This window comes from Paramormyrops kingsleyae, chromosome 3 (genome assembly GCF_048594095.1).
Source record: "Paramormyrops kingsleyae isolate MSU_618 chromosome 3, PKINGS_0.4, whole genome shotgun sequence".
NCBI lineage: Eukaryota > Metazoa > Chordata > Actinopteri > Osteoglossiformes > Mormyridae > Paramormyrops > Paramormyrops kingsleyae.
Window position 1 is genome coordinate 3,022,518 of NC_132799.1, and position 24,656 is coordinate 3,047,173.

Below are 24,656 nucleotides of genomic sequence, written 5' to 3' on the forward strand. Positions count from 1 at the left end.
TTGAAAAGTTTAAAAAATATTTTAATTTTGTAATGTGACTGTCTAACAAGTGACCAAATGCATAAAAAAACGTTTATTGCAACAACAGTATATAACATTACAAACAGACATTTGGCAGTACTGGAACTCTTCATTTTGTGCTTTATATGACTAATAATGATATATAAGGCTGTGTAGATTAGTTGATCAAAAACAAAATGGAGATATATTAGTAATATATAGTGAACATCTGCTTGCTGACTTACATAAAGATAATTGCCTGTAAGGTAAAAAAAAAAAAAAACTCATCCAGTCAGCCCACTTACAGAATAAATGCCAGTTTCCTGAGCACAAGTCCTCATCTATAAGATGTCTTTTCTGATGTGCACTGCATTACCGTCACACTTTCCCAGCAACATTAAACACCAGGCAGTTAAAGCAGTCCCTCTGAGTTTACAATTTTCTAAGAGTGTGAAAAGGTTGATTAGCGTCTCCCTTTTGTCAGGGAGAAAACCACATATCTTGAGTGCCATGCCATATACCTTCAATTGTGTTAATTAATTGTGTTAATATTGTTTTTTGCTGACACAAAAAAAGACATCTGTGAAATCTGAGGCACTGCAAGATGCCTCAGCGTTCATATCCAAGTCCCATATTTCTTGACTGTCTGAAACTAAAGTCCAAATTTAGTAACATCTCTCCTCAGTCAGAGGATGACCCTGTTGACATTAATCCGATTCTGCAAGGATCGAGAGGTTTTGGGGTGAATTCTTCAGTCTAGATCATGTTTCTGAAGGCAAAGGAGAATGCCGCTCCAAGAGCCAAGCCCAGGGACAAGAAGAACGCCATTGTCACTCCAGCTGTCTCTGCCTCATGCGGCAGCACTTTCCTGAGGAGAAACCAGGACATGACACTGTGAAACTATCCATGGGATGCCACAGACATAGTGGCTTATCCAATGAAATGACCATTTATGCTTTTGGAAGGTGACTTTTGTATTTACAATTTAGGATGATCCCCCCCCCCCCCCAGCCAATAAAATGCGTTCTACAGGAGTCCAAAAAAGTGATGTTTATGAAGATGCCGCAGCTTAGAGGAGGGGTGGTGGGCGTGACCTTACTTACTTGGGCCCAAAGCACATGCAGAGGCTGGCCAAGTAGCCGTTGGTCAAAGCGAAGAATATCATGAAGACGATGTACCAGGCGTCGTGCTCAAACCAGATGGGCAGATACACTCTTGGTTGGACGTTGCATAACATGAAGAGAGGCACAAACACCAGCCTCGCGATCACCAAGATGGGCAGCAGGACGCTGTTTTTCCCAGGCTGTGGAACGGGAGATGAGGAACGCAAGCGAGGCTGTCAACTGAGAGCTGTGTGAGACCCCCCCCACCCCCCAAGCTCGTGGTCCAAAGCCAACGCTCGCCCCACAAATATAATGGGGAAGATGATGTGGCAGTCACATGATTCCCGAAGCTGGAAGCAGCACCGTGGTTCTGGGTACGTAAAAAGAGCGCAACTGAAATCATGCCAAATTCAATAATTAATTTATAAGATGCTGGAGTTAGCTATAAAATTAATTTGCTGCATGCATGAAATAAGCCTTTTCAATGCGGACCGTGTCACAGCCGTATTTTTCTACATGAGTCATGTGTGCGAGACGATCACAGTAGCAGATACACCAGGCACGTTGTTTGGTCTGATGTACAATTGTTGCCATGACAACAAGGGGTGGCACAGGGAAAGTTCCATCCGAGTCGTGTTACTGGTTACTACGCATATGGGAGCCATTAGGAGGACGGGGAGCTGGAGAGAGAGGCAGGCTAGAAGCAAAAGCCTCTGATGAATCACACACACGTGCTGGATTCGGATTTGGGCCAAACTTTGTTTTTGTAAAACAGATTTTATATTTTGGAACTTGTGTAATAGACAAGAAACAGTACTACCTGTCAATGTGGTGCAGACAGGAAACCGCATGAGTTCCTGTTACTGCCTTGTTATTATAACCAGGCTCACACTTACTCTGAATGCATTTGTTACTTGAATATTACGCTGTTGGGTCAAATTAGCATATTTTCTCCAGGGACAGGAAGATCACCATTACGGTGTTACAGTACGTGAGGTTAACACGTGGTTATGAAATAGGATGAATATGGTCTATTAGTATTAGAGTAATAGAAATGCTAAATTATGCTTCTTGGTGGTGCAGGAAGTCCTTTGAAAGTCAGGAGTGGATGTGGTGCATTGTGGGAAATATTTATATTATAACATGAGGTATATTATAACATGAGGTAGGAGCCAAAAGCCACCATGATGGGGCAGGACGGGACTTACCCACATGCACACACCGGTAAAACTTCTCCCTGCCCAGTCCATCAGATTAAATATGAGGAAGCATGACACCGGGATGAAGTAAATATCTGTGGAAATATGTAAGACAATCTGTTAAGGTTGAATTCAGTATTTTTATATTCCAATCTTCTCACCCTTCCTGAATTTTGTTATACATAAAAATAAGGCGTGGTGACGGACCAGGACTCACCCCAAAGGTTCCCGTGGGCTATGCTGGACTTGGCATCCACGGTGACGGCAGGGAAGATACCGATGGTGACGGTGAAGACAAAGCACACAGAGAGAGCCATCACCCAGATCTGCAGGCCAAGGAGTTGGTGACCAGTCACATTTCTGCACTATGCAAGTCATTATGGATCTTCTAGGTTTCCAAACAGAGCTTACATATGAATAACGGGCCGTGGTGACTTCAAGGAGAGCGCATGTTGGTGCTGCCACTATACCTTTCTGAAGATGGTGTAAACGGAAGACTTTTGGTCGGCCTCCTCGTCTGTGAGTCTCGAGACTGGTGCCATCTTAGCAGAGTCCTCTGTGATTAAACACACGGCCAACGCAATGCCCTCATGTAAGCGGCTCCTGATCGCGCACTGGGTGCCCCCTTACTCCCCCTCACTCAAATCAGTACAAACATTTTACGTTCCAACTTGTCAAAGGCTCAATGACCATTTAATAAATCGATCTGGGTAATAGAAAAGAACAAATATACGGAACAACTTAAAAATTTTAGGAATGGTCTGGAAGTCCTGTCAATACACAGGAAAGGACTTTTGTTGCCTCAGGTAGGAGTTTACCTTTCTTCAGAAGATCCATCTTGTTCTCTTGGTCGCTGTCAGACTGCTTACTGTTACTCTCCATATGATACTGGAAAAATTCCTTCAAGAAGGAATGGGGATAAATTAAGCTTCTGCAGTGAAAGACTGTTCAATACAAAAGTTGAAGCTACAGAAAGAACCGGCATTTGTATTTCGAAACACAAAGGACCAGGATGGACTTTTTTCCCTCCGTGCCAAATCGAACACTCTGTGGAGTATCTCTCATAGTTCGCTAGCTGACCAGAATACTCACTGCCCGACACCTGCACCGTATTTGGTTCCCAGTATCAACACCCAGAATCCTCTCCTGGCACCATTTCGCACTTCATTCAAAGCATAACCGGCCGCCTCGCAGCGAGACGCATTCTTACCATTTTTCCCAGTGCAGAGTACGATGCGATGGCCAGAACAATGACCACACATGCCGTGATGAAGTACCCAAAAGCACTGTCCCGAAGCTCTGAGCCAGCTGGAAGACACACGAAAGAGTGTTTATAGCTATGCTGAATGCGGGTGTCCTCATTTCATTGTTCTCTTTGACTGGTACTTCTTCATCCAAACCAACATCTAAACAACATGATGTCACTGCATACATACTAAGGAGGGTGCAGATCATGGAGAATGCTGCGAAGGTCCCAGCCAGACCCTGTCCGCTCATGATGGGCGTGGTGTAGGATGCAGGCAGCATGCCTGCCAGGCCAAACAGGCTTCCCTGCAGCATGGCCCCGAACACTAGATCGTGGGGTTGGGGTGACACGGGTCAGCGATGCAGAAACATTCTCACATTCCGGAAATGGCCTGAAAGCCGACCAGGTCATGGGGACACTGCAAGAAGAATCCCCTCCCCATCAAAACTTCTTAACAAGAAAAAACTCAATATATACATCAAAGCTGCTTGTTCTTTGAAGCCAAAATGACCTCCAATGTAGCTGGAAAGCTGAAGAAACCATGGGAAGCTGAGACTTTCTCAGAATATGGGGCTAATTTAAGGAAGCATTGGGAGACGTGCAGCACACTGGGCTGGGGGGGGGGGGGAGAGGGACACTCACAGTTGATGCAGACAATTTTAATCATGGTGATCACGTAGAAGGGCAGAGGGGATATCTCCACCTTCACCAGTATGGCCGTCACCAGGAACATGACGAGAATGCCAGTCAACCCTCCCAGAATCCTCACCTTCTGTGGAATGCTGGAACCAGAAAACCACCGGTCAACACTTCTAGGTGTGGAGGACAAAGGCCATCAAATAAAATGTGCATAAGCATGATTATGAATATACTCTTCCTGGAAACTGCTCCATGAATAACTCAGAAGCTAAAGAGAGCATTGTTTGATATTTAGCTTAGTCATGGCTCCCAGTTGTATTTAGAATGCAAAATGACTTAATACATCTCTTCTTTCACATAAAAACCTCATGCCTTTAAGACAATTTTATCCACTAAATAGCACTTAAGCATTGCTCAGAGGGGATTAGCAAACATGTTATGGCACATTTCAGAGACTCACATCTGGTGAATGAAGGAGTTGAGGCAGGTGAAGATGAGCAGAGGAACCATGGCACAGAGTGTCATCACGTTGCTGAACGTAGACTGTAGGATATTGTGGTCCCCAGTCTTAGTCCCATTGACTGTCATGTTGACATTGTTGGAACAACTCAGCCGAGAAGTGAAGTACTGAAGGGACAAAGACGATGCATTTAGCCTCAAGGGTCCAGACTGAGGGGTTCATCCCCAATCTATTACTGCTCATTCCCACCCCATGCCAGGCTCTCAAGGCCCCTCATCAGTCATGATGTCTATTGATTGGATGCTGGTGCACGTGAGCATAACTGGGACGCATCTGCAGTTTTTACACCCCCCCCCCCCCCCAGGCGGGGATGTGTGTGAGCAGCCTAAGATTACCATGGTGGCTGTTATGAAGAAGTTCCAGGGTAGAAGAGTTCCCAAGCCAAGGATGAAAAAGATAATCCAAACAGCATTGTACCTGGGGAAGAGGCAGCACAGGGCTGAAAAGCGCCTTTAAAGAGTTTTTAGGAATCAACCAAAAATAAAGCTTTCTTCAGTAATATAAAAAGTGAAATGAACTCACTTGTCTCGAGGACCGTTGGCTGTCATTGTCATATTCTGAGCGTCAGGCTGATGTTTCTGAAAGGGACAGAGTCACTTAAGCAGGCCGATATGGAGGAGAGGGTAGAGTGCATCGCTCATAAGACTGACGTGTGAAGTGGGGGGGGCTGGGCTCAGGCACGCCACGCATTCAGGCTGGACATGCTTCCTGCCCTTTTGTAACAGTAGTTCCTGCAAAAATTCTCAGCAGAATTTGCCCTTTTTTCTAGGGCAGTTTAAAATAATGGAACAGATATATAAACTCCCATCCTCTTTTGTCAATTTAATAAGAAACTAATTGACTATTTCATCCCATAATATTCAGGGAACACCAGAAGACTGAATTATAACCAACCACTGAGACACTATAATTTGTGGCATCATTACTACATTGAGCCGATTTTGGTAAAATCGGTTTCACATTATGTTATATTAAATGACGGTCAGTGTCATTTCAAGCAGAAACCAAGACAAGGAACATATTATAATGTTATAATGTTATAATATAAAATATTATAACTATCGCCCCCCCCCCCCCCCAAGCTCAGGGTGGTAGGACCCATTACATCTCCTAACCAGCCAGGAAGAGGGTTCTGAGTTCTGCTTTTCTATTTCACCCACTGTCACGGCAGGTGGCAGCTGCTCTTCTGATCATGCCCCTGTCTGCAAAGCATTCTGGGATATCCACTCTGTCTGCAAAGCATTCTGGGATATCCACGCTCCGCTGAGGTGCTCCCATCTTCTGTTTAACTGAACACATAACAATCAGACCGTAGGCCATGAAAAATGAAAAAAGGGGAACTTTTGTGAAAGGTGTATGCAGGGCCGTAACCAAAATTTTAAAAATATCGAGGTCAAAAGTATTACCCCTTCCTAGGTGTGCAACATAAAGGATCATGATTATTGGAGTTGCAGAAAAAACACTGGGGATTTGAGGTCCTCAATGCTAGGTCGTGCATGAGCGTACGGAGGGCCAGCACGACTGAAGACCACTACAACCAGATACAAATGTTGCCACAATAATGTGAGCGGTCAGACTGACTGCATACACTGTTGGTGCTGACACACATCATACCACAACACACGGTCCAAGTGGAAATGAATCACATTATAAACTCAATCCTCCGTGATATACACCTCACCCAAGCCAGCTTTGCATCACATCCAGCTACGAAACCATACGTCTAGACACTCTTGCTCAAAATGTAACACCGATAAGAAAACAACTGGACCGCACTGTTTCTGGAGATATGTCATTCTGATACGAGCAAAATCTCTCACATTTGAATCTGGCGTGCAAATATGCTTAGGTAGCTAATTATCAGCTGAATTACACCAGCCAGAGACTTCCGCCGCTGATACGGATGGCACAGACCACTGCAGCTTTGGTAATCTATTCCTTCCACATGGGGCACTGAACGTGAAGCGGGGGGGCAGCCCCCGTCTTTTCTCAAATGAGGATGTATGTTATCTATTGTACAGCGTTCCACATATACCTTACCTCACTTTCTGAAGTTACGATTGTGAGGGCTCATATTTGGCTTGGAAAATACCCTGAACTTTTTGAGAATTACGATTAGTTTATTTACCCCAATGAATCGTTCCATGGTTGTGCAAGTTAACCGCTATTGGTCAACACAGACATTAATCTTTGCAATCAGGAAAGCCCTGGACTGTTCCTCATTCCATGTGTTTTGACTATTAAATCACTTATTCAGTACCACTGAGCCCATAACCATATAGGGCATGTTTGACCTGAGGCCACAATTTGACCAATAAAAATAAGGCATCATTGTTACCTTTTATCTTACTTTCTTAATCAATCTAGTATGTATTTTTTGGGTGAGTGACTATTTAATATGAGATACGGTTGGCTGCATTATGAAATTCCCATTAAGTTAAACACACAGTGCTCAGGGCAGAGTGTTGTTATTCCCATGCAACAGACATTTTAAAATAAAATAAAACAGCAGTAACGTTCTGCCTGGAACAGACAGCCAAACAGAACAACCACAACCCATTTGTATGGCATCTGCTTCCCATTAAAGATCAACTCCAGATGCATCACTGCGCTGCAACCAAAGTCCGAGGGGAGAGAAGCTCTGTCTTGGGCCAAAATACGTTCAGATGGAAAAAAATATGTTCCCGTGTTTCTGTACACAGCAGGCAGTATTGATAAGTTTTCACCTTAAGAGGGTTAGGCTTAGGGTTAGGGTTAGGCTTAGGGTTAGACTTGCGACATGCAGTGTGCATTGGTGGTTCCTACTCTCTGCTTTTACAATACGCTGGGTACTATCTCCACATCAGAGGGAATACACAAACACGTATTACAAGGCACCAATCATAGCTAAACATTCTTAGAACCCTGAATGCCAAAGGTTATTATTGGTCAGTCAGGACTTCTTTTTCAGGCAACAACTCTAAAAGTGAATTTATCCTCAATGGCTTTGTTTTCCAACTGGTCCAGACGATGATAATTTACTTCTAAGTTGTGTGCAATAATCATGTTTTTATGGATATTTTTATGGTTATATGGTATTTATTGTTAAACAGAATCAGATTGAATCAAAGCGTCAGCTTATTAATTGGAATTGAAATGAATCAGATTAAATGGAAGCGTTAGCTTATGAATCTGAATCGAATCAGATTGAATTGAATCAAATCGAATTGGGCCATCTGTCCCAATGCCCAGCCATAATTTACACAGCTTTGGGCGGATTTGAATACTGTTCTGGTTAAACTTCCAGGATCATATTACGAATGCATTTAAACGGATGAAACTTTACTCATTGTTTACACAACCCCAAAAAGCTACAAAGCAAACAGGACACAGGTGTTTATGACCTGAAGCCCCGAGGACAAAGCATAGCTGTCACATTTATACACCACAGATGACACAAGAACCTCTTGGGATTTAAATTCATAGGTTTGTTTTGTATCACTGCAGCACTCAGTAGTTCTGCTTAGGAGTTAAGTTGGGGAAGGAAGTGGGAGTACCATGTCCAAAGTCCAGCTACATTTGGTCCCACCAACCAAAATTGCTCCCCAACACAGGACCTTTTCCTGGTTTTGGGTTACTAAGCTGCCCCTGTGTATGTGAGCTGGTGCACGAGGTGACCAGCAGATCCAGAAATAGATCACCTCATGAAAAGTCTCATGAACAACATGTTGCCTCCATGCTGACCAGTAGAGAGCAGTAGGTCACATACCATGTCTGATTTGATCAGTTTGTGCATTCATGTATTGTTCATCCAACCATTATCAATAACCCCTTAGCTGGTGCAGAATCACTGCAGGCCTGGACCCTATTCCAGGAAATATGTAACTTGAGGTAGGCACCCCCTGGATGGAACGCCACTCCAATACAGGACATCAGTGCTTCATAAATAACCTGCCTGTGGCTCAGTGGGTTAAGCCTGTGTGCCTGTAACCACAAGGTTGCTGGTTCAAACCCAACCTCAGCCCATCTGTGCAAGGCCCTTAACTGCCAGTTCCCTGGGTATTGCTACTGGTGGCTGCCCTTTGTGGACAGCTCACTCTACAAAGACTAAGTTGAGGGAGGTGTAAAGACAATTTCCCCACAAGGATCACTAAAGTATGTATTACTAATACATTTATAAATGAGCACCAATTTTTGGGTTTTGCATTCATACCGGACAAAAAGCCAGCATGTAAACACATCCCAGCCTCTGACAGACCAAGACTATAATGATGAAAGATCCCACATGCTCTACTTAAGCCTCAAAGAAAAATCACCTTGTTATTGCTGCAGCGGGCAGTGGGAATTGATAAAGCACTCTTCAGATCAACCAAAAAATTGGTGTTTTTGGAAGAAGGAAAAGCTGGAAAGTCCCAAAATACTATGAAACACCATATCAAAACTGAATAGGAGCAAAAGCAGCACCTGGGAACACAAGCTGATACTGAAGCAGGAATGTAAACTGAACTGATAAATGGAAACTGCAACGTTTGCCTTCTGTATGGCGTGACAAAATGTGGATTTTAGGCCCTAATGTGGCACCGATCTCTGGGTCTACGTGAGGCATGGAAAGGTCCCCAGCAATGAGCAGCAGCGTGCTTTCAGCACCACAGACAAGCAGACGCTTACGTTCACACAACAATACGCTTGGAAATACCTTTCCGTTTATTCGCAAAATAAAGAGAAAAAACAAGGAAACAAGGCAGAATGGAAACGAGCAGAGTTAACATCACACTGGCTCATGTATATGCGCTCTTCTTAAAACTCGCACAAGCTGCGTGTCAGGATGTCTGTTATCGCTCAGGTATCTGCAGCTGCAAGGGACAGCTGGGTCACATGGTGCTGAAACAGAGGCTAAAAAACTATTTTCTGACATGCAAAAAAAATGTTCAATGCCTGAAATCTCACTCTAGGCTATTAATTACCCCCCCCCCACCCCAAAAGAAGCTAGCAATGTGTGAAAAATCCCAACTCAGTCTCCTTACTGGAAAACTGTGTGCTAAGTTATTGCTAGAGGTGACAGGGGACATTAGACACGAGGCTGACGCTCTGTCCGCTGCGCTAATGGCCTGCTACTGACTTCCGTTGCACCTCATTTAAGAGTGAAATATGCGTATTTTCAGCTACTTTTGCCCTCATAATCCTGTCCTTTGCTTTGTATCCCGTGTTAAAGCAATAATGAAAATTTGATGAATGTTATCCATGTGATGGCACCCAGTGTAACAGGCATGGTATCCAAAATAATGCCTTCCAGTTTATATGACAGCAGAATACCAAATATAACTTTGCGGTCTGTGTTAGTCTTTTTTTTTTGTATCTCTTAATCATAACCCTTTCCTCTCTGCTTTTTGCACTGTCAGGAAAAAGGACAGCCCTGGTTATGTTTATTCCCCAAGATACATACAAACAACTCTTTCTGACAGTGTGGTATGTGGCACTTGTCTGAGGTTCTGAATCGTTGGAATCGGCACATTTGCTACTATCCCATAATGCAATGCACAACCAGCTTGATTCCTTCTCTGGACACCAGCTGTGCTGTCAATCCACCACCATCCTCCTGCACCATTGCAGGTTCCATCACATCAGAATGCCACCGCCGATCCCGCATGTTCACACCGCTGCAATTATACTTAAGTTTTATATCAATTGTTTCTACATTCACTTAATTTATTAACTACTCTAGTTTTACATTTACTCACTGTATTTATTTCTTTTTTTTTTACTTGTGTTCGTACTTATTGCAAGGAGGGTTAAATACCTGCCTACCAAAATTATACTTTAAATGGTTGCATGAACTGCTTGTGTTCCATTAATTAGCTCTTCCATCAAAAGATTTGTGCCAAATTGGGCTTTAATGTTGGAGTGTACATTTTTTATAAGTAAATTCAAACGCATCCTAACTTACTAAATAGTGAAAAAAATATGGTTACGAATTTGCATTGCAGGCTCTACCAGGGATAAATGGAGTTACTGTACAGTGACGTCGTGGGACCCCTTCCAGTGCAAGAAAAGTGAATCACAGAGCAACGACAAATCGGCATTTCTGCACCTATACCTTTGAAAATCACATCGATGTTTTATGAGTATGGGCTGCTCCTGTTGGTAAATCTTAACCACACATGTCATTCACTTGAAGATTTCTGAACTTGGAAACAAACATGGCCGCTCTGAGCATGGAATTATTCGTTTTACGGGGTGATTCATCGTGGACACTTGCTGCACTACAGCAGCATAAGCAAGCCGTCAACCGAAGAAGTAGGATATCTGAGATTAAGAATAACAAGCGCAATCGAGTTTCTAGTACTACACTTGAATCCGTAAATACAAAAGTGAGCAACTATAACATATAAAAAAATTCTGCTGTTTCGAATAACCAAGTGGATTATATTGAATCAACCGATCAAATAAAGTACTCTGGATGAAATCTGAACGGAAACACGTGGCTCTTAACGGACCGAAGAATATTATTAAAATGATATAAATGAAAGAGCGGATATATACGCCTCCAACTGCGCGATCATACAGTCATCTTAGAATTATATTAATTATCGTCCTCAGAAAAGTTAAAGGACAATACCGATTATCCGCTGTCTCTCCGGTAAACAACTTCACCGAAAAGTCTATATATATAGCATCCTACTTCAGCTTACCGCACCAGACCAGGCACGGGCGTCTACGAATTGTAATTGATATAAAGTACTTCGCTTTATATATAAATCTACCAGCCAAAAGGTGCCAAGACGTTTCTTTTTGGCCGCAGAGCAGATCATGATGGGGGGTGAGCACGTGCGGGCAGATTGTAACTCTGAAGTTGTATGAAGTTAGTATAAGTGCGAAATACAGTCTTAGATATTGTTTAGGTGGAACTTTTCGAGCACTACAGTTTCTGATTAGTATTAAACGTTCGTCTATATGTCACGAAAATGCACGCACCCTCACGTGAAGCAATAAATAAGATTCGAAGCCATAAGTTAATTACAATAATGTTATGCTTATATAGCGTAGGCATAGGTTTCCGCACGCCAAATCCATATCACTGAAAAAACATCTAAACTCAAATTTTATTTTAAATAATACGGAAACATGCCGCTTACTTGTGTGCTCCGCTACCGACGTCTCCTTTGTAGTGTGCCACAATCACCAACGCTCACTTGGCTGAGACCAGGACAAAGCATGAACCGGGGGAGGTGATCGTAGCGCCCCCAAAAACTATGCGAACCATCGGTTCACCCCTGAATGAGCAAATATAAAGAAATATCCAAAACGACCGGGGGGTGCTGTCCAAGAAGCCAGCTTTTCAGTTACTTTCAAATGTTTAACCACTGACGTCCTTCAGATTGGGCAGCCTGTACGGCTGCTTAGTATTTCGGTGTATTTGCATCAACAACTGGCGTGGATAGAGCTTCATGTAATTTCAGTTTTTGTAAGAAAGTTAATATTGCTTCCAGTTACAATACAGTGACCAGATCGTGAGAAGCAAATATCGCATCTGATGAGATCAATTGTTAAAATGTACAGGCAGTGTTTCTTTAAAGAAATTTTACACTTAACATTTTAAAGTCAGTACCAATCATCAGACATCTTTGGACTTAAGAAACAAGGCAAACAGGCTAAGATGAAGAGCTTTTGTCATACGTTTCTTTTCTTTTTTACTCTTATGCTCAAGACACACTAAACGGTCTTTATCACGTATGGCTCATAATCGAACCGATTAATTGCTGGTCATGGTTATACATTATGGTGCCTGGGATCCGCTAAACTCACAAGGAATCACATACTCTTCAATGTATTTACCGAATGAAAAAGTAAAAAATAAAATTGTTAGTGCATATTTTAGTTTAGTATAGTTATGACATAGACCATGTTCTCTTATTTGAAATACGTACAAATTGAAAACAATTAATGTTGCTTTTATGTTCCATGAGTTTCTGCGAATCTATTTTCATCCTTCCTGTATATATGCATATAATTATACATGGTTTGTACAGAATATAACAGCTACCCACCACTCCAAATCACTAGCTACGTGATGAGCGATTTGTGTATTAATATTTTTTTCCTTAATATAATATATTCCTACCGCCAAGTCCTGGAAGGAGATCAGCCCTCCGAGATGCTTATTCCGCTACCCCAAACTATAAATTCAGTGACAGAAACAGCCCCCCACACACATACACACACACACAGCGATCCGCCCCATCCTTTAGGGAAACTTTATCTTTTGATGAATTCATCGGAAAATACAACTTACCGGAAAATTAACATTTCAACAAAATGAATATAAAATAACAGTGGTGCATCAAGGGAAGAACAATGGAATCCTTTCATTAACATGTAGGATACGGCATTCCGCAATGCCTGTCAGAACAAATCAACTGACAATAGTCATTGTTGCGTTGAGACTATTGTATTGATTTTTTGCTGTCTGAGAAAATAAAGTTCTTTCGCACTTCACGTCGCTTCGCAGTGGCTCTCAAAGGGCGACCGTGTCTCGGGGCAGTTTTGTTTCAGCAGTAAAAAAGGGACGGCTGCCCGCGATGTGACGATCGTGAGTACTGGATGTGCAGAAGAAATAACGAGGTGCAAATCGTACAGGGCCCTCGAGTTGGCAGTCCCAGTACGAAGCTTGACTTGGATTATGGTAGTTAGTGCCAAGTAGGGTAGTACTCCTGTAATTCATCATGAAATAGTCGGTAATTTCTAAAAACAGAGGTGTAGTCTTTATGAAGAAGATGTATACGCCTAATCTTAAAATCCTAACTGAAAAGGTAAATAATTTGAGTGCTTTTAGAGAGTCTGAAGTTTTTTTTTTTAATGTTTGCTTACGAAGCTCACATATGCAGAGGTATTTTGTTATAACTCATTTGGATCTAAAGTCATTTTCATTCCACTAAGACAGCAGGAATTCTCTTTGCAAAGGGGCCCCTTCTGTGAATCCCACCCACAGCCCTTTAAATCTATAAATGAGTAAATCCCTTTTTCACAGCACAGAATGACAGCCAGCAGACATTGTAAACAGCTGTGTCGCCTGCTGTATATAAAACACATGGAGCCACATCTTTCGCACGCAATCGTTCCTGAATCCGCGTCAGCGAGACACTGGGGCGTAAAACTCATTTTGAACGAGCGGCTGGCAAAGCCAAGAGGTCCTCCCAGTATTTTTCCAGAGAAACGTCATCTGCCCTGGCTGTGATAAATTTAAACTTGAATAAACAGCTCAGAGTCACAAACAGCCGCCACCTGACTGGGAAGGCAGGGATTGTATAAAGACTCCCTAGCAGGAACCAGGGACCCCCCCCCAAGCAGTCAACCTCGACATATCCTCCTCCATGTTTACCCCTAGTGTGGAAATGTCTCTCCGCAGTTTTATCGACAATGTTGTTTTCATTCCTTTCTTCCTATAATAAATAAACGTGCGTATATTTACACGTCGGTCGTAACTTCCTTTTTTTCTTATACACGCATGGCACATCTGTTTTGGAAATGTCCCCTAGACCTCTGACATCGGGCCACAACTGAATCTTTGGATTTTCATGCAATCACTGGGGGGGCTGGGGGGCGTTACATTGCCTTTTAAACAGTTTAAACAGACAAAAAATACCTTAAGTTTTCTATCCTGGAATGCTTTTTCTGTTTACCTGTTTTCAGATCAGATTGACTCTCACACCCGAATAGGAGTCTGGAATGCTTTTTCGGTTTACCTGATTTCAGATCAGATTGACTCTCACACCCAAATAGGAGTCTGGAATGCTTTTTCGGTTTACCTGATTTCAGATCGACTCTCACACCCGAATAGGAGTCTGGAATGCTTTTTCGGTTTACCTGATTTCAGATCAGATTGACTCTCACACCCGAATAGGAGTCTGGAATGCTTTTTCAGTTTACCTGATTTCAGATCGACTCTCACACCCGAATAGGAGTCTGGAATGCTTTTTCGGTTTACCTGATTTCAGATCGACTCTCACACCCGAATAGGAGTCTGGAATGCTTTTTCTGTTTACCTGTTTTCAGATCAGATTGACTCTGACACCCGAATAGGAGTCTGGAATGCTTTTTCGGTTTACCTGATTTCAGATCAGATTGACTCTCACATCCAAATAGGAATGCTTTTTCGGTTTACCTGATTTCAGATCGACTCTCACACCCGAATAGGAGTCTGGAATGCTTTTTCGGTTTACCTGATTTCAGATCGACTCTCACACCCGAATAGGAGTCTGGAATGCTTTTTCGGTTTACCTGATTTCAGATCGACTCTCACACCCGAATAGGAGTCTGGAATGCTTTTTCGGTTTACCTGATTTCAGATCGACTCTCACACCCGAATAGGAGTCTGGAATGCTTTTTCGGTTTACCTGATTTCAGATCAGATTGACTCTCACACCCGAATAGGAGTCTGGAATGCTTTTTCGGTTTACCTGATTTCAGATCGACTCTCACACCCGAATTGGAGTCTGGAATGCTTTTTCGGTTTACCTGATTTCAGATCAGATTGACTCTCACACCCGAATAGGAGTCTGGAATGCTTTTTCGGTTTACCTGATTTCAGATCGACTCTCACACCCGAATTGGAGTCTGGAATGCTTTTTCGGTTTACCTGATTTCAGATCAGATTGACTCTCACACCCGAATAGGAGTCTGGAATGATATTTTTGCAATTTCTTTTGTTAAAAAGCAAGGTTGGACTGGGATTAAAAACAGCCCTAGATTTTTCTTCCCGTCCAGGGGGGTGAGGGGGCTCCTTACATTTTGATGGCCCACGTACTCGTTGCCCCACTGCGAAAATGCCTGGTTTGCCAGATGGCCAGTTCAGCCCTGGGGTGAAGAGTGGCTCAGTGTGTTAGGGATGCGTCTCTGAATGGTTGTGGGATCAAATCCCTTGACTGGCAGAGTCTCGTTGCAGTCGGGCTCTTCGGGGTGTCCCCTAAGCCCACTTTTTCAGGGACTTTGGCTGATTTGTGCTTCACTTTGGACAAAATGTGCCTGCTAAGCAGATAAGCAATATCAATTCCACTTCATCACAGTTTCCGTATCATCTAATTTAATCTCTTTAAGATTAAGATTCCAGTTTAACAGGAAAAGAAGTGTGTACCAAAAAGCACAAGTGCTACTAGCTTCCTTCCAGATAATCTTGTTTACCCGCATATGGTCTCCTCTGACTCCATCCCAGCATGGGTGTGTTGCCAGGAAACACCATGACAACCCTGACCTGCGGTTCAGACGGGGAGACGTGGTACCTTAGTGGCGAGACATATTTTCGCACAGTGAAGGGAGGCAGTGTCTTCCAGTCAGTCAAAGGGGAGCTGGGAATGGAAAGAGGTATGGCGGGGGTGGGGGTAAAATGGAGCAACCAGAGGCCACAATGAAGCCAGCAGTCCAGGCTGTGGGCCCCCTTGTGTGCGAGGGAACAGGCATGTTCGTGCATGAGTCCCACCACGCCTGCCACTTTTAGGACAAAACAAATGACACTTCTCACTGTACAACAAACAATAGCATATTGGCTGGTATGGGTATTACTGCCATAAATAAAGATAAACCTGCTATTACCATGCTACATGCTACATGCTACATCAAAACTTCCCTGTTTTCTGTTTAAGTTTGTATTGCATTTTTTAAAATGATGTTTTTTTTTTCCGATCTGTGTTTTTGTTTTGCCTGAGCCGAGCGTGCCGATGTCTTGGCCAGCGCCAAACCGCTGCCTTCGGAGGATCGAGCTGCCGTTGGGCTGACATCTGGCCACTAGACGGCTCAGGATGTGAGGCCCACGTTCCCCCCGCAGTAATACCATCCTGCCCCCGTCTGCTCCTAAAATAAGCCTGCAGTGAGCTGAAGTGCACAAGGCAAGGGCCTCAGTTAGGGACACAGCGGGACTCCATGCTGTCCAATGAATGCCTTAATTAAGGTATCAAATAACAATAGTGGGGGGGGGGTATGGCAAAAATATCATATCAAAAATGTTTAAGGCAGGATAATGATCCATGATCTTATCACAATCCTTTTTCATGTTGGTTTTTAAAACTAGTTTGCAAGTTACTCAATTGTACAACCAAACTAATTCCCTCACTTTAAAAATATAGCCCGATAAGGTAACAAAACCTGAAATAAAACATAAAAGCATACTCTTTTGGGTGTTTTCTTTTGAGGTGGTTAAAAAGGTTCATTGTGTTGCCGTCCGACTTGCGAACCTTACCTTTGCAAATTTTGCCGTGTCAGTTTTGGAAAATCCGAACAAATTCCATATTACCGATGCTGAATTCTTCTTAGGTCCCGGCTCCTCCATGTCACCCATGCCGATACGATGCCAAATAGGGAAGGCATTGCATGTCGGGACGAGGGCACGTATGGCTACCTACTGTTTGTTATTACCGGTTCATTGGTGTGTCAAAAGCTTTTATAGATGCATGTATGAGCTATAGAAATGCAGTTGTGTAATGCTGTTGGGGCTCCTTACAGGACACGCGTACAGCTCACAAAGCTGAAGGTGCAATGGAGAGAACACAGGTAGAGCTTTAGAGGGAAGAGTCTACACCACAGATGAGCGATCCTCAGTCAGGAAGCGAGGCAGACCACCGGCGAGACGGTTTAACCAGCGGAATCCTGAGCAGAGCAGGTAAGACACAGGAAGGAACTCAAAGCCTCCAATGAAAAACGACTGCAGACAATACACAACAAAGGGATTCACTTCCTTGCAGAAAGTGTACTGCAATAAACGCGGTGAAGCAAAAGCATTTAGGCGCATTCGAGTCACCACTGGGCAAAACATCTGTTAAGTGCAGAAGATCGCAGAAAGTCTCTCTATCGCAATGCATAACGGGCGTTGGAAGTAGCTCATTGTGAGCAACATGAGGCCAAATCTCTGGGCATGGAACCTCCTGATAAAAGAAAGGAAACAGAAAAAGGCTGAACACACAAAATATCAACTGTACTTAACTTAATATCTCTGCTGTATCACATGGAGGAGCTTGAGAGTGCTACAGATGCACAAACTAAGGAGGTCCTGCAAGGAGACCCCAAGACAAGGGGAATCCCAGCAGCTCACCCATTAGGCAGCTGCCTAGGGCACCGTCTTCTGAGAGGGCACTGACTTAGCAATTAGTCAAGCAAGATCTCGACTATAGCAAGAAAGATGAATGTACGTGTGTTCACGTACATTGAGACAACTGGATCACATATCTGCTCATGCTGTACAAACTACATCTCGCATGGACACAATCTGCCCGATTGTTTTACACGCTTTCAGGCAGAAATGCTACACGGATGCCAAGAAGACTACCAAGGACGGCAGACGATATGTGAGAAGGCAGCTACAGGAAGTACAACGAGAGACCGGGGGGGTTAAGGGATCAGGAGGGGCTCACAATGGCATTACACATTTCGCACTGACGTAAGGAAGCGAGCCCAGAGTCCTGCCCATTACAACGTCCATCAGATGGCAGAACCAACTGAAAAACAACGCAACCATGTAATAACGCTAACAGCTTATTACACGTAACACAGCTTATTACAGTTCTGCTAACATGTTATTAAAGATCTCTGGTGTGTGTCTCTAAACACCTCACAAGTTAATGTAACTTTCTCTGGTTGTCAGTGCTTGAGATGAAGTATCTTCTCGCCACAGAAGCATCAATTCACTTTAATTGACCTCTTCTCCAAGTGCTACAAAATCATAGGCCTACATTTGGACCTTTACAATCTGCAGCTGAAGTTCTATTTGCCAAGTTCTTCATCAGTAAATGAACTGTAGCAGCATTGCTGAACCGCAGTCTGTTTCAACTATTTCATTATTTTATCCGGAAGAAATGCTAAGCGCACCTGCTAATAAGGGAATATCGCCAAATCATCTTCCAAAGATTTAAAAAAAGAACGGAAACAAAAAATATCCCAGGAAATGGATGCAACATATATCAGGTTTCAGATCTAAAATATTATTGCATGGAAAATTTTATATATATACTTTAACTTCCAACCAAAAAGAAAGCCAAAAAAAAAAACATTTGGTTGAGCAAACACAGGCATTGGAAAACAAAAATATTTTTGGAAAACATTTCGCTGAACAACATTTAATTCTGATGAGATGACATTCATGAAAACCACCGCCTCCTTATCAACAGAAAACATTCAAATTTATTTACAGTATGACTTTTACGCTTCTCGCAATCAGAACAGAAAGTATTATGCCTGAAATCGCAGAGCAGGGGAACAGCCCCGGATAGGGTGCTAATCTCAAACACGCATTCCAGAGGTATCACTACTGCACCTTTATTTTACTTATTAGCTCTAAATACTTGGAACTTTTGGGATCAATCCAAAAAAATAAACGAACGCCTGTGATGAAATGAGTCTGTTAACAGATTGAACGGTTACCTCGACCATGATAAATTGATAAAAGACCGGCACCCGCAGCTCTCATGCTAATTTCCCGAATGCACAGATCACATCAGACTGCTTGAACAAACATTGTGTTCAGTTTATTACTGCTGATTTCTTTAAGGTGGGCAGCAGACTTTGAAAATACACCAATCATCCACATTAAAAGCACTGACAGGTGTATTGAATAACATTCGTTATAATGGCACGCGAATGGTGTCATTATACACTACATGGACAAAAGTATTGGGATACCTGCCCATTACACCCACAGTAACTTTTATGACGTCCCATTCTAAATCCACAGGCATCAGTACAGAGCTGCTCCCTCCTTTGCAGCTGAAACGGCTGCCACTCTTCTGGGAAGGCTGTCCACAGGAGTTTGGAGTGTGTCTGTGGGAATTCTGCCCATTCATGCAGAAAAGCATTGTGTTCGATGGGGTAAAGGTCAGGGCTGTAAAATGTGCAGCTAAAATCAACAAATATCATCCTAATGTAGTAGTTGTTGTTGTCCAGGGGCCTGTACTACGAAGTGGGGTTACTGGCTTATTGTGGTAACTTGTCGGATTTAAGGTAGTCTGGGCAAAATGTAAGTGAATGAATATGAAGTCCATTTAAACTGTGGTACCTTAAATTCGACAAGTTACCCCGATAAGCCAGTAACCCCGCTTCGTAGTACAGGCCACAGGGGTGTCAGGGCAGAGCTGATGTGGTATCCTCTGTTGACCTATTGGGCCGATAGGCAGGCTGGGGGGGATCTAGTGTGGGAGCCAGACTTGATTTGAAGTGCACCAGAAGCAGTCTCTCAAAAAACTTGGTGATGATAGGGGTGAATGCAGTGGACCTGTGGAGGCATGTGGAGACGACAGCCTGGGCCAGCGACAGGTTGAAGGTGTGATCGAGTTTCCCAGCGCAGGCTTTGAGCACCCCCCCCCCCCCCCCCCCGGGTATCGGGCGTGCCATCAGGACCAGCAGCCTAGCGTGGGTGTGAGTCCGAGGGAGGGGCGGTTTTGGAAGCAACAATATCAGGCAGATGGTTTTAATGTTACGGCTGATCAGGGTATATTGTGAAGGGAAGGGGAAGAATAAACCAAATGGTCTCACAAGGCAGGTTTCCTGTTTCGGCACGCAGCCTTTCGCAAGCCTTTTGTATATGAAAAGTCATTTTAAGTTTCAAAATGCCTGATCCATTTAGGCACAGACCAGCGTGAATTTACACCTATTATTTGTCTAACATTAAATTGTTTTATTGCCTCATTATGTCTGACACAGGAATAGGGCTACATTACGGCTACATGAATCTGCGTGAAATATGAATCACAAATTTATTTCACTCCGATTCCAGATCACAATTTTCGCTCACGATTCACTGAGGAATATATTTCTCTCATTTTTATTCAGTATTACATATTGTCTTTATGACAATGGAGCAAAAAATATGTAGAGATGTACAACGTGTTGGTTAACACGGATTAAAAATATTGCCGGGTGTCATTTAAACTTTAGCAATATTCAAAGTTAGCAGCACCAGAGCTAAAGACACAGCTACTGAAATAACGGAGACGGCTGCATTAGACAGTCTGCTTCAGATTGGTAGGCGAGAATGTAATTTATTAGTAAATAAGAGATAAAATCCTGCAGGTGTCTTTCTGTTCGTTACCAGTCACTGCACAGATAAATGATCCGCATGCCTCTGTTACCACAGACATCAGGGTTTATGTTACTCAAGTCTCACCAAGACAAGCCGTGGGAATTATACCGATGATTAATGGTAGAAGATATCTCTTCTGTGTACATCAGCCTATCATCTAACCATAACTCCATGTTTACGGTAGCTGAGTACAAGATGTACAACACATCTGCTGAGATAATCAGCTGACTGGCTCTGGCTCTAAACTCTTCCTTCTGCTTTCCAGCAGTGCGATTTCTGATCTGTATTTTGACCCTCCGGGCCTCCGTAATAACAGAAACCTGCACCATCCAGAGAGTTGCTGAGCCCATGCCCGTCTCAGCGCCCGTGTTAAACGGCATCCTATCACGCACATATTATGGAGGAAGGCTTTGCAGTCAGTGGGCCTTATGGCCATACCATCCATATAGAAGAACACAAAAGCATGAGATTACATTCCCCCAGGACCATGGTGTGACATTCAATGACAGTCACAGGTGGGGGGGGGGGGTGTATAGTAATATAACACTATATAGGGGTTGAATATATATACATATATATATACGGAGTGGAAATGAATGAATAGATAAATAATAATAAGTGAAAGTTACCAGTGCGGGGGGGGGGGGGGGTGAGTATTCTCCTAAACAGGGGGTGGGGGGTTAGATGGTATTTAGTGTATTTAGAGAAGAACCACTTGCTGAGCCTGGCCATTGGTTCACCTTAGTTCAAGTGAAACCACATTGTTTCCCTTGCTTACTCTCTGCAGCATGGCATGAACAAACACAGGAGCAGAATCTTTGTTAAAATCTTTGTTAACCGTGTATAAAACACCCCTTTGTTTAGCTACATCAGGGCTATTCAAATCTGGGTCCTCAAGGGTCGAGTGCTGCTGGTTTTCCAGCCTTCCTTTGCCTTTGAGCCAGGTGTGAAGCCTTTGACCAATCAGAATCAGTAATTATTAAACTAACTACCTGGGAGAACTGAAAACAAGGCCTGGATCTGCAACATGGTAGATGCTAAATACTTAACTTTCAAGTTACAGCTTGTTAAAGGATGTTCGTGTAGCTGGAAATGATGTAATCTTTTGTTGTTGTTTTTTTTTTTTTATTTACTTTTGCATATGCATTCACCCAAAGCAGGTCAGACAATCTCTGGAGCAGCTGAGGGATAAAGGCCTCATCAGTAGGGCAGGCTGTGGCTCAGTGGGCTAAGGCTGTGTGCCTGTAATCAGAAAGTCACCAGTTCAAACCCAACCTCAGCACATCTGTGGGTCCTTGGGCAAGGCTCTTAACCCCTGGGCACTGCTATGGGTGGCTGCCCTTCACAGACAGCTTACTCTACAAAGAACAAGTTGAGGGAGGCATAAAGACAATTTCCCTATCATTATTATTAACTCAGGGACTTGAACCTACCACCATCTGAACACAGGCATGGCATTCCTGACCTGCTGAGTCATGCACACCCCCACAGAGAATATTATCTTGATTGTGGTAGCAGCTTTGTCCAGGTGGGAGCAGCTTTGTCCAGGTGGGAGCATGCTCTCTGGAGCACGTTGATGATATTCCCTGAGTGGGGGCCAAACCCAACCCCCTAGTGGTGAGCATGCCAAATTCTAACCACTAGATGCCCAGGGACTTTTACTTTCATTCTCAGAGGATATATTCCGAGTTTGTTTCAGAATAGTAACTGTTTATGAGGCCAAAGTACTGAATAACAGAAAATTGCAGAATTGCTATGTTCTGTATTTACATATGAATTCTGTCATTTTCACATATTTCATTTTCTCTCCCATGAGACACGCTTATAGAGGTCAGAGCAATTACATGGATCGGAGCACAGGACCAGCCATTTATACGGCAGCCTGGAAACAGCTCTCCCATTTACGGGTCTTGCTCAAGGAGCCAACAGAAATATGATATGCCAGCCTCACGACTCCAACGGGCAACCGCCGGATCCCAAACACAGAGCGGTGAATAGTAGAATCACACAGATCCACATCAGCTCCCTTTCTGTGGGTGAGGCCGTCCTGCCTCCTGCTCCCTGAAATTCAGCAGACAATCAATCCACAGCGTGACTCAAAGCAGACCAACCTTTTCCCAAGCGCCTTTTAAAGGCTACTATCTGTGGCCTCAGAGTCCTAATATTGTGCCTGTTCCAGCTTGGTGCAAAAGTAAACTCCCCGAATATTTTACGAACGTGATGAATGGTACAACTGTCTGAATACGACCCAAACGTAAGAGAACGGCATGGTCTGCATTTCAGTGTTTATCATGCTTTTAAGTGCACCTCTCAGCAAACCATGTAGCGCAGTCTGCCTACTGAGAGCATTTCCTTGTGTTTATTTAACAGGCTGAGATGTTTACGTTCAACAACTGCACTGTACTACTGCAAAATCTATAGCCATAATAAACCAAATGACATCACCTCTGCGAACATGCGATACAGTTTGCCTAATTTCATGAGCAGCGTCACTAATTAGCAATATCCTTTTACCCTGATTAGGCAGTCTACAAAAATTTAAAAAGTTGCACAACCCTTTTTCTAACATGCATGAATTAACGGATTATTAAATTTACAGTAGACGGACAATGACTTAGGCCAGGGGTGTCAAACTCCAGTCCTGGGGGGCCGGAGCCCTACACATTTTTGGGTTTCCCCTCATTTAACACACCTGATTCAACTCCTTGTGCTAATTACCACATAGCTCTTGAGCTGAATCATTTGTGGTGGAACAGGGAAAGAACTAAGCTACACAGGGCTCCGGCCCACAGGACTGGAACTTGATCAACAACTGTCGCTTACTGGTGTCTGTTTAAAACCAGGGCACGCAAATAACTATTTCTCCAATACATCAACTCTCCTCTCTCCTCCTGCAGAGAGGAGAAATTCTCTCCTCTCTGCAGTAATTTTTGCCACAAAAAGCACATCATCCATCCACTCATTTCAGCAAAAACCATGATGCTCCTCAAACCGGGTAGTTCAAGCAAATTATGTCGGAGATGCCCCGACTGAGCAGGCAGATTGGGGAGTTATTGGGGAGTTATTGGGGAGGTACGGGACAGTGTGACTAACTGGCAGCAGATGACGTCACTCAGGTGAGCTTGCCTATGGTGATCTCCACTAAATCACTGAAAATTCAATGCGACACAAGCATGTCATCGTCGGCCCTGAAAAGCCTCTATGATTTCACATAATGTGTGTGACCCAAATTTGCTATAACATGCTATAGCTTTAAAATATTGACGACTGCATTTCAAAATAACCGATATTGCAGCTTCGTGGAAAGTTAAAATGTGGTCGATTGTTAGGTCTTGTACGAAAAAAGGACGTAGTCCACGTAAATGTTACTTGTTTAAAAAGGATTGAGACATAAATCCGCATTATGTTAACCCACTTACATTCTGTTAAAGCTAAACTCTGATTAGCATAAATAGCGCGTCGTTTAAGAGTTATAATGGAATACCATACATTTTTCTAAACATTTGACCTAAACGGTAGATTAATTTTTCCGTACCCAGTTTAATGTACCCAGTAAAAACAGCTGCAAGCAAAACGCATACAACAGCATTGCAAATTATTATCGAATGCATTCTGGTTTTACTTTGTGGTAACTTGCATTTCTGATTTGCCGATTAATAACGGTTTTTTTTTTCTTCAAATATGTTTAGTCATTTCTGAATGTATATATATGTATAAATAATTGAATGACATGGTCCACTTACACCTTCGCGTAGGCCTACTTGATCAAATCGGATTTGCAATTCTGGCTTCACCTTTTTTGTAAGATTTTTTTTATTACCAATCCGGCCCAGTGGCAGCCCGCGCTCCCGAAAACCCACACCGGTCTGTAATAGCGGCGGGCGGATTTCCCGGGGTCAGGCTCGGCTATATTTGC

General features: G+C 43.2%; 1 protein-coding gene across 5 annotated transcripts; it reads right to left on the minus strand.

The window, feature by feature from the left end:
• Positions 1 to 24,615, minus strand: slc29a1a (solute carrier family 29 member 1a). 5 transcript variants are annotated; one of them, XM_023828165.2, is made up of 13 exons: positions 24,484 to 24,615; positions 5,230 to 5,285; positions 5,043 to 5,124; positions 4,648 to 4,814; positions 4,191 to 4,330; positions 3,739 to 3,873; positions 3,513 to 3,610; positions 3,121 to 3,202; positions 2,773 to 2,858; positions 2,520 to 2,628; positions 2,312 to 2,397; positions 1,104 to 1,303; positions 1 to 868 (listed from the first exon to the last, which is right to left on the minus strand). In XM_023828165.2, the coding sequence occupies exons 2-13, from the start codon at positions 5,259 to 5,261 to the stop codon at positions 757 to 759; spliced, it is 1,329 nt and encodes a 442-aa protein (XP_023683933.2). In that variant the 5' UTR covers positions 5,262 to 5,285; positions 24,484 to 24,615; the 3' UTR covers positions 1 to 756. The 5 variants fall into 5 exon arrangements, with proteins under 5 accessions (XP_023683933.2, XP_023683932.2, XP_023683930.2 ...); XM_023828164.2 differs by lacking the exon at positions 24,484 to 24,615 and adding an exon at positions 12,977 to 13,267; XM_023828162.2 differs by lacking the exon at positions 24,484 to 24,615 and adding an exon at positions 12,806 to 12,936.
• Positions 24,616 to 24,656: the final 41 nt, after the last annotated feature.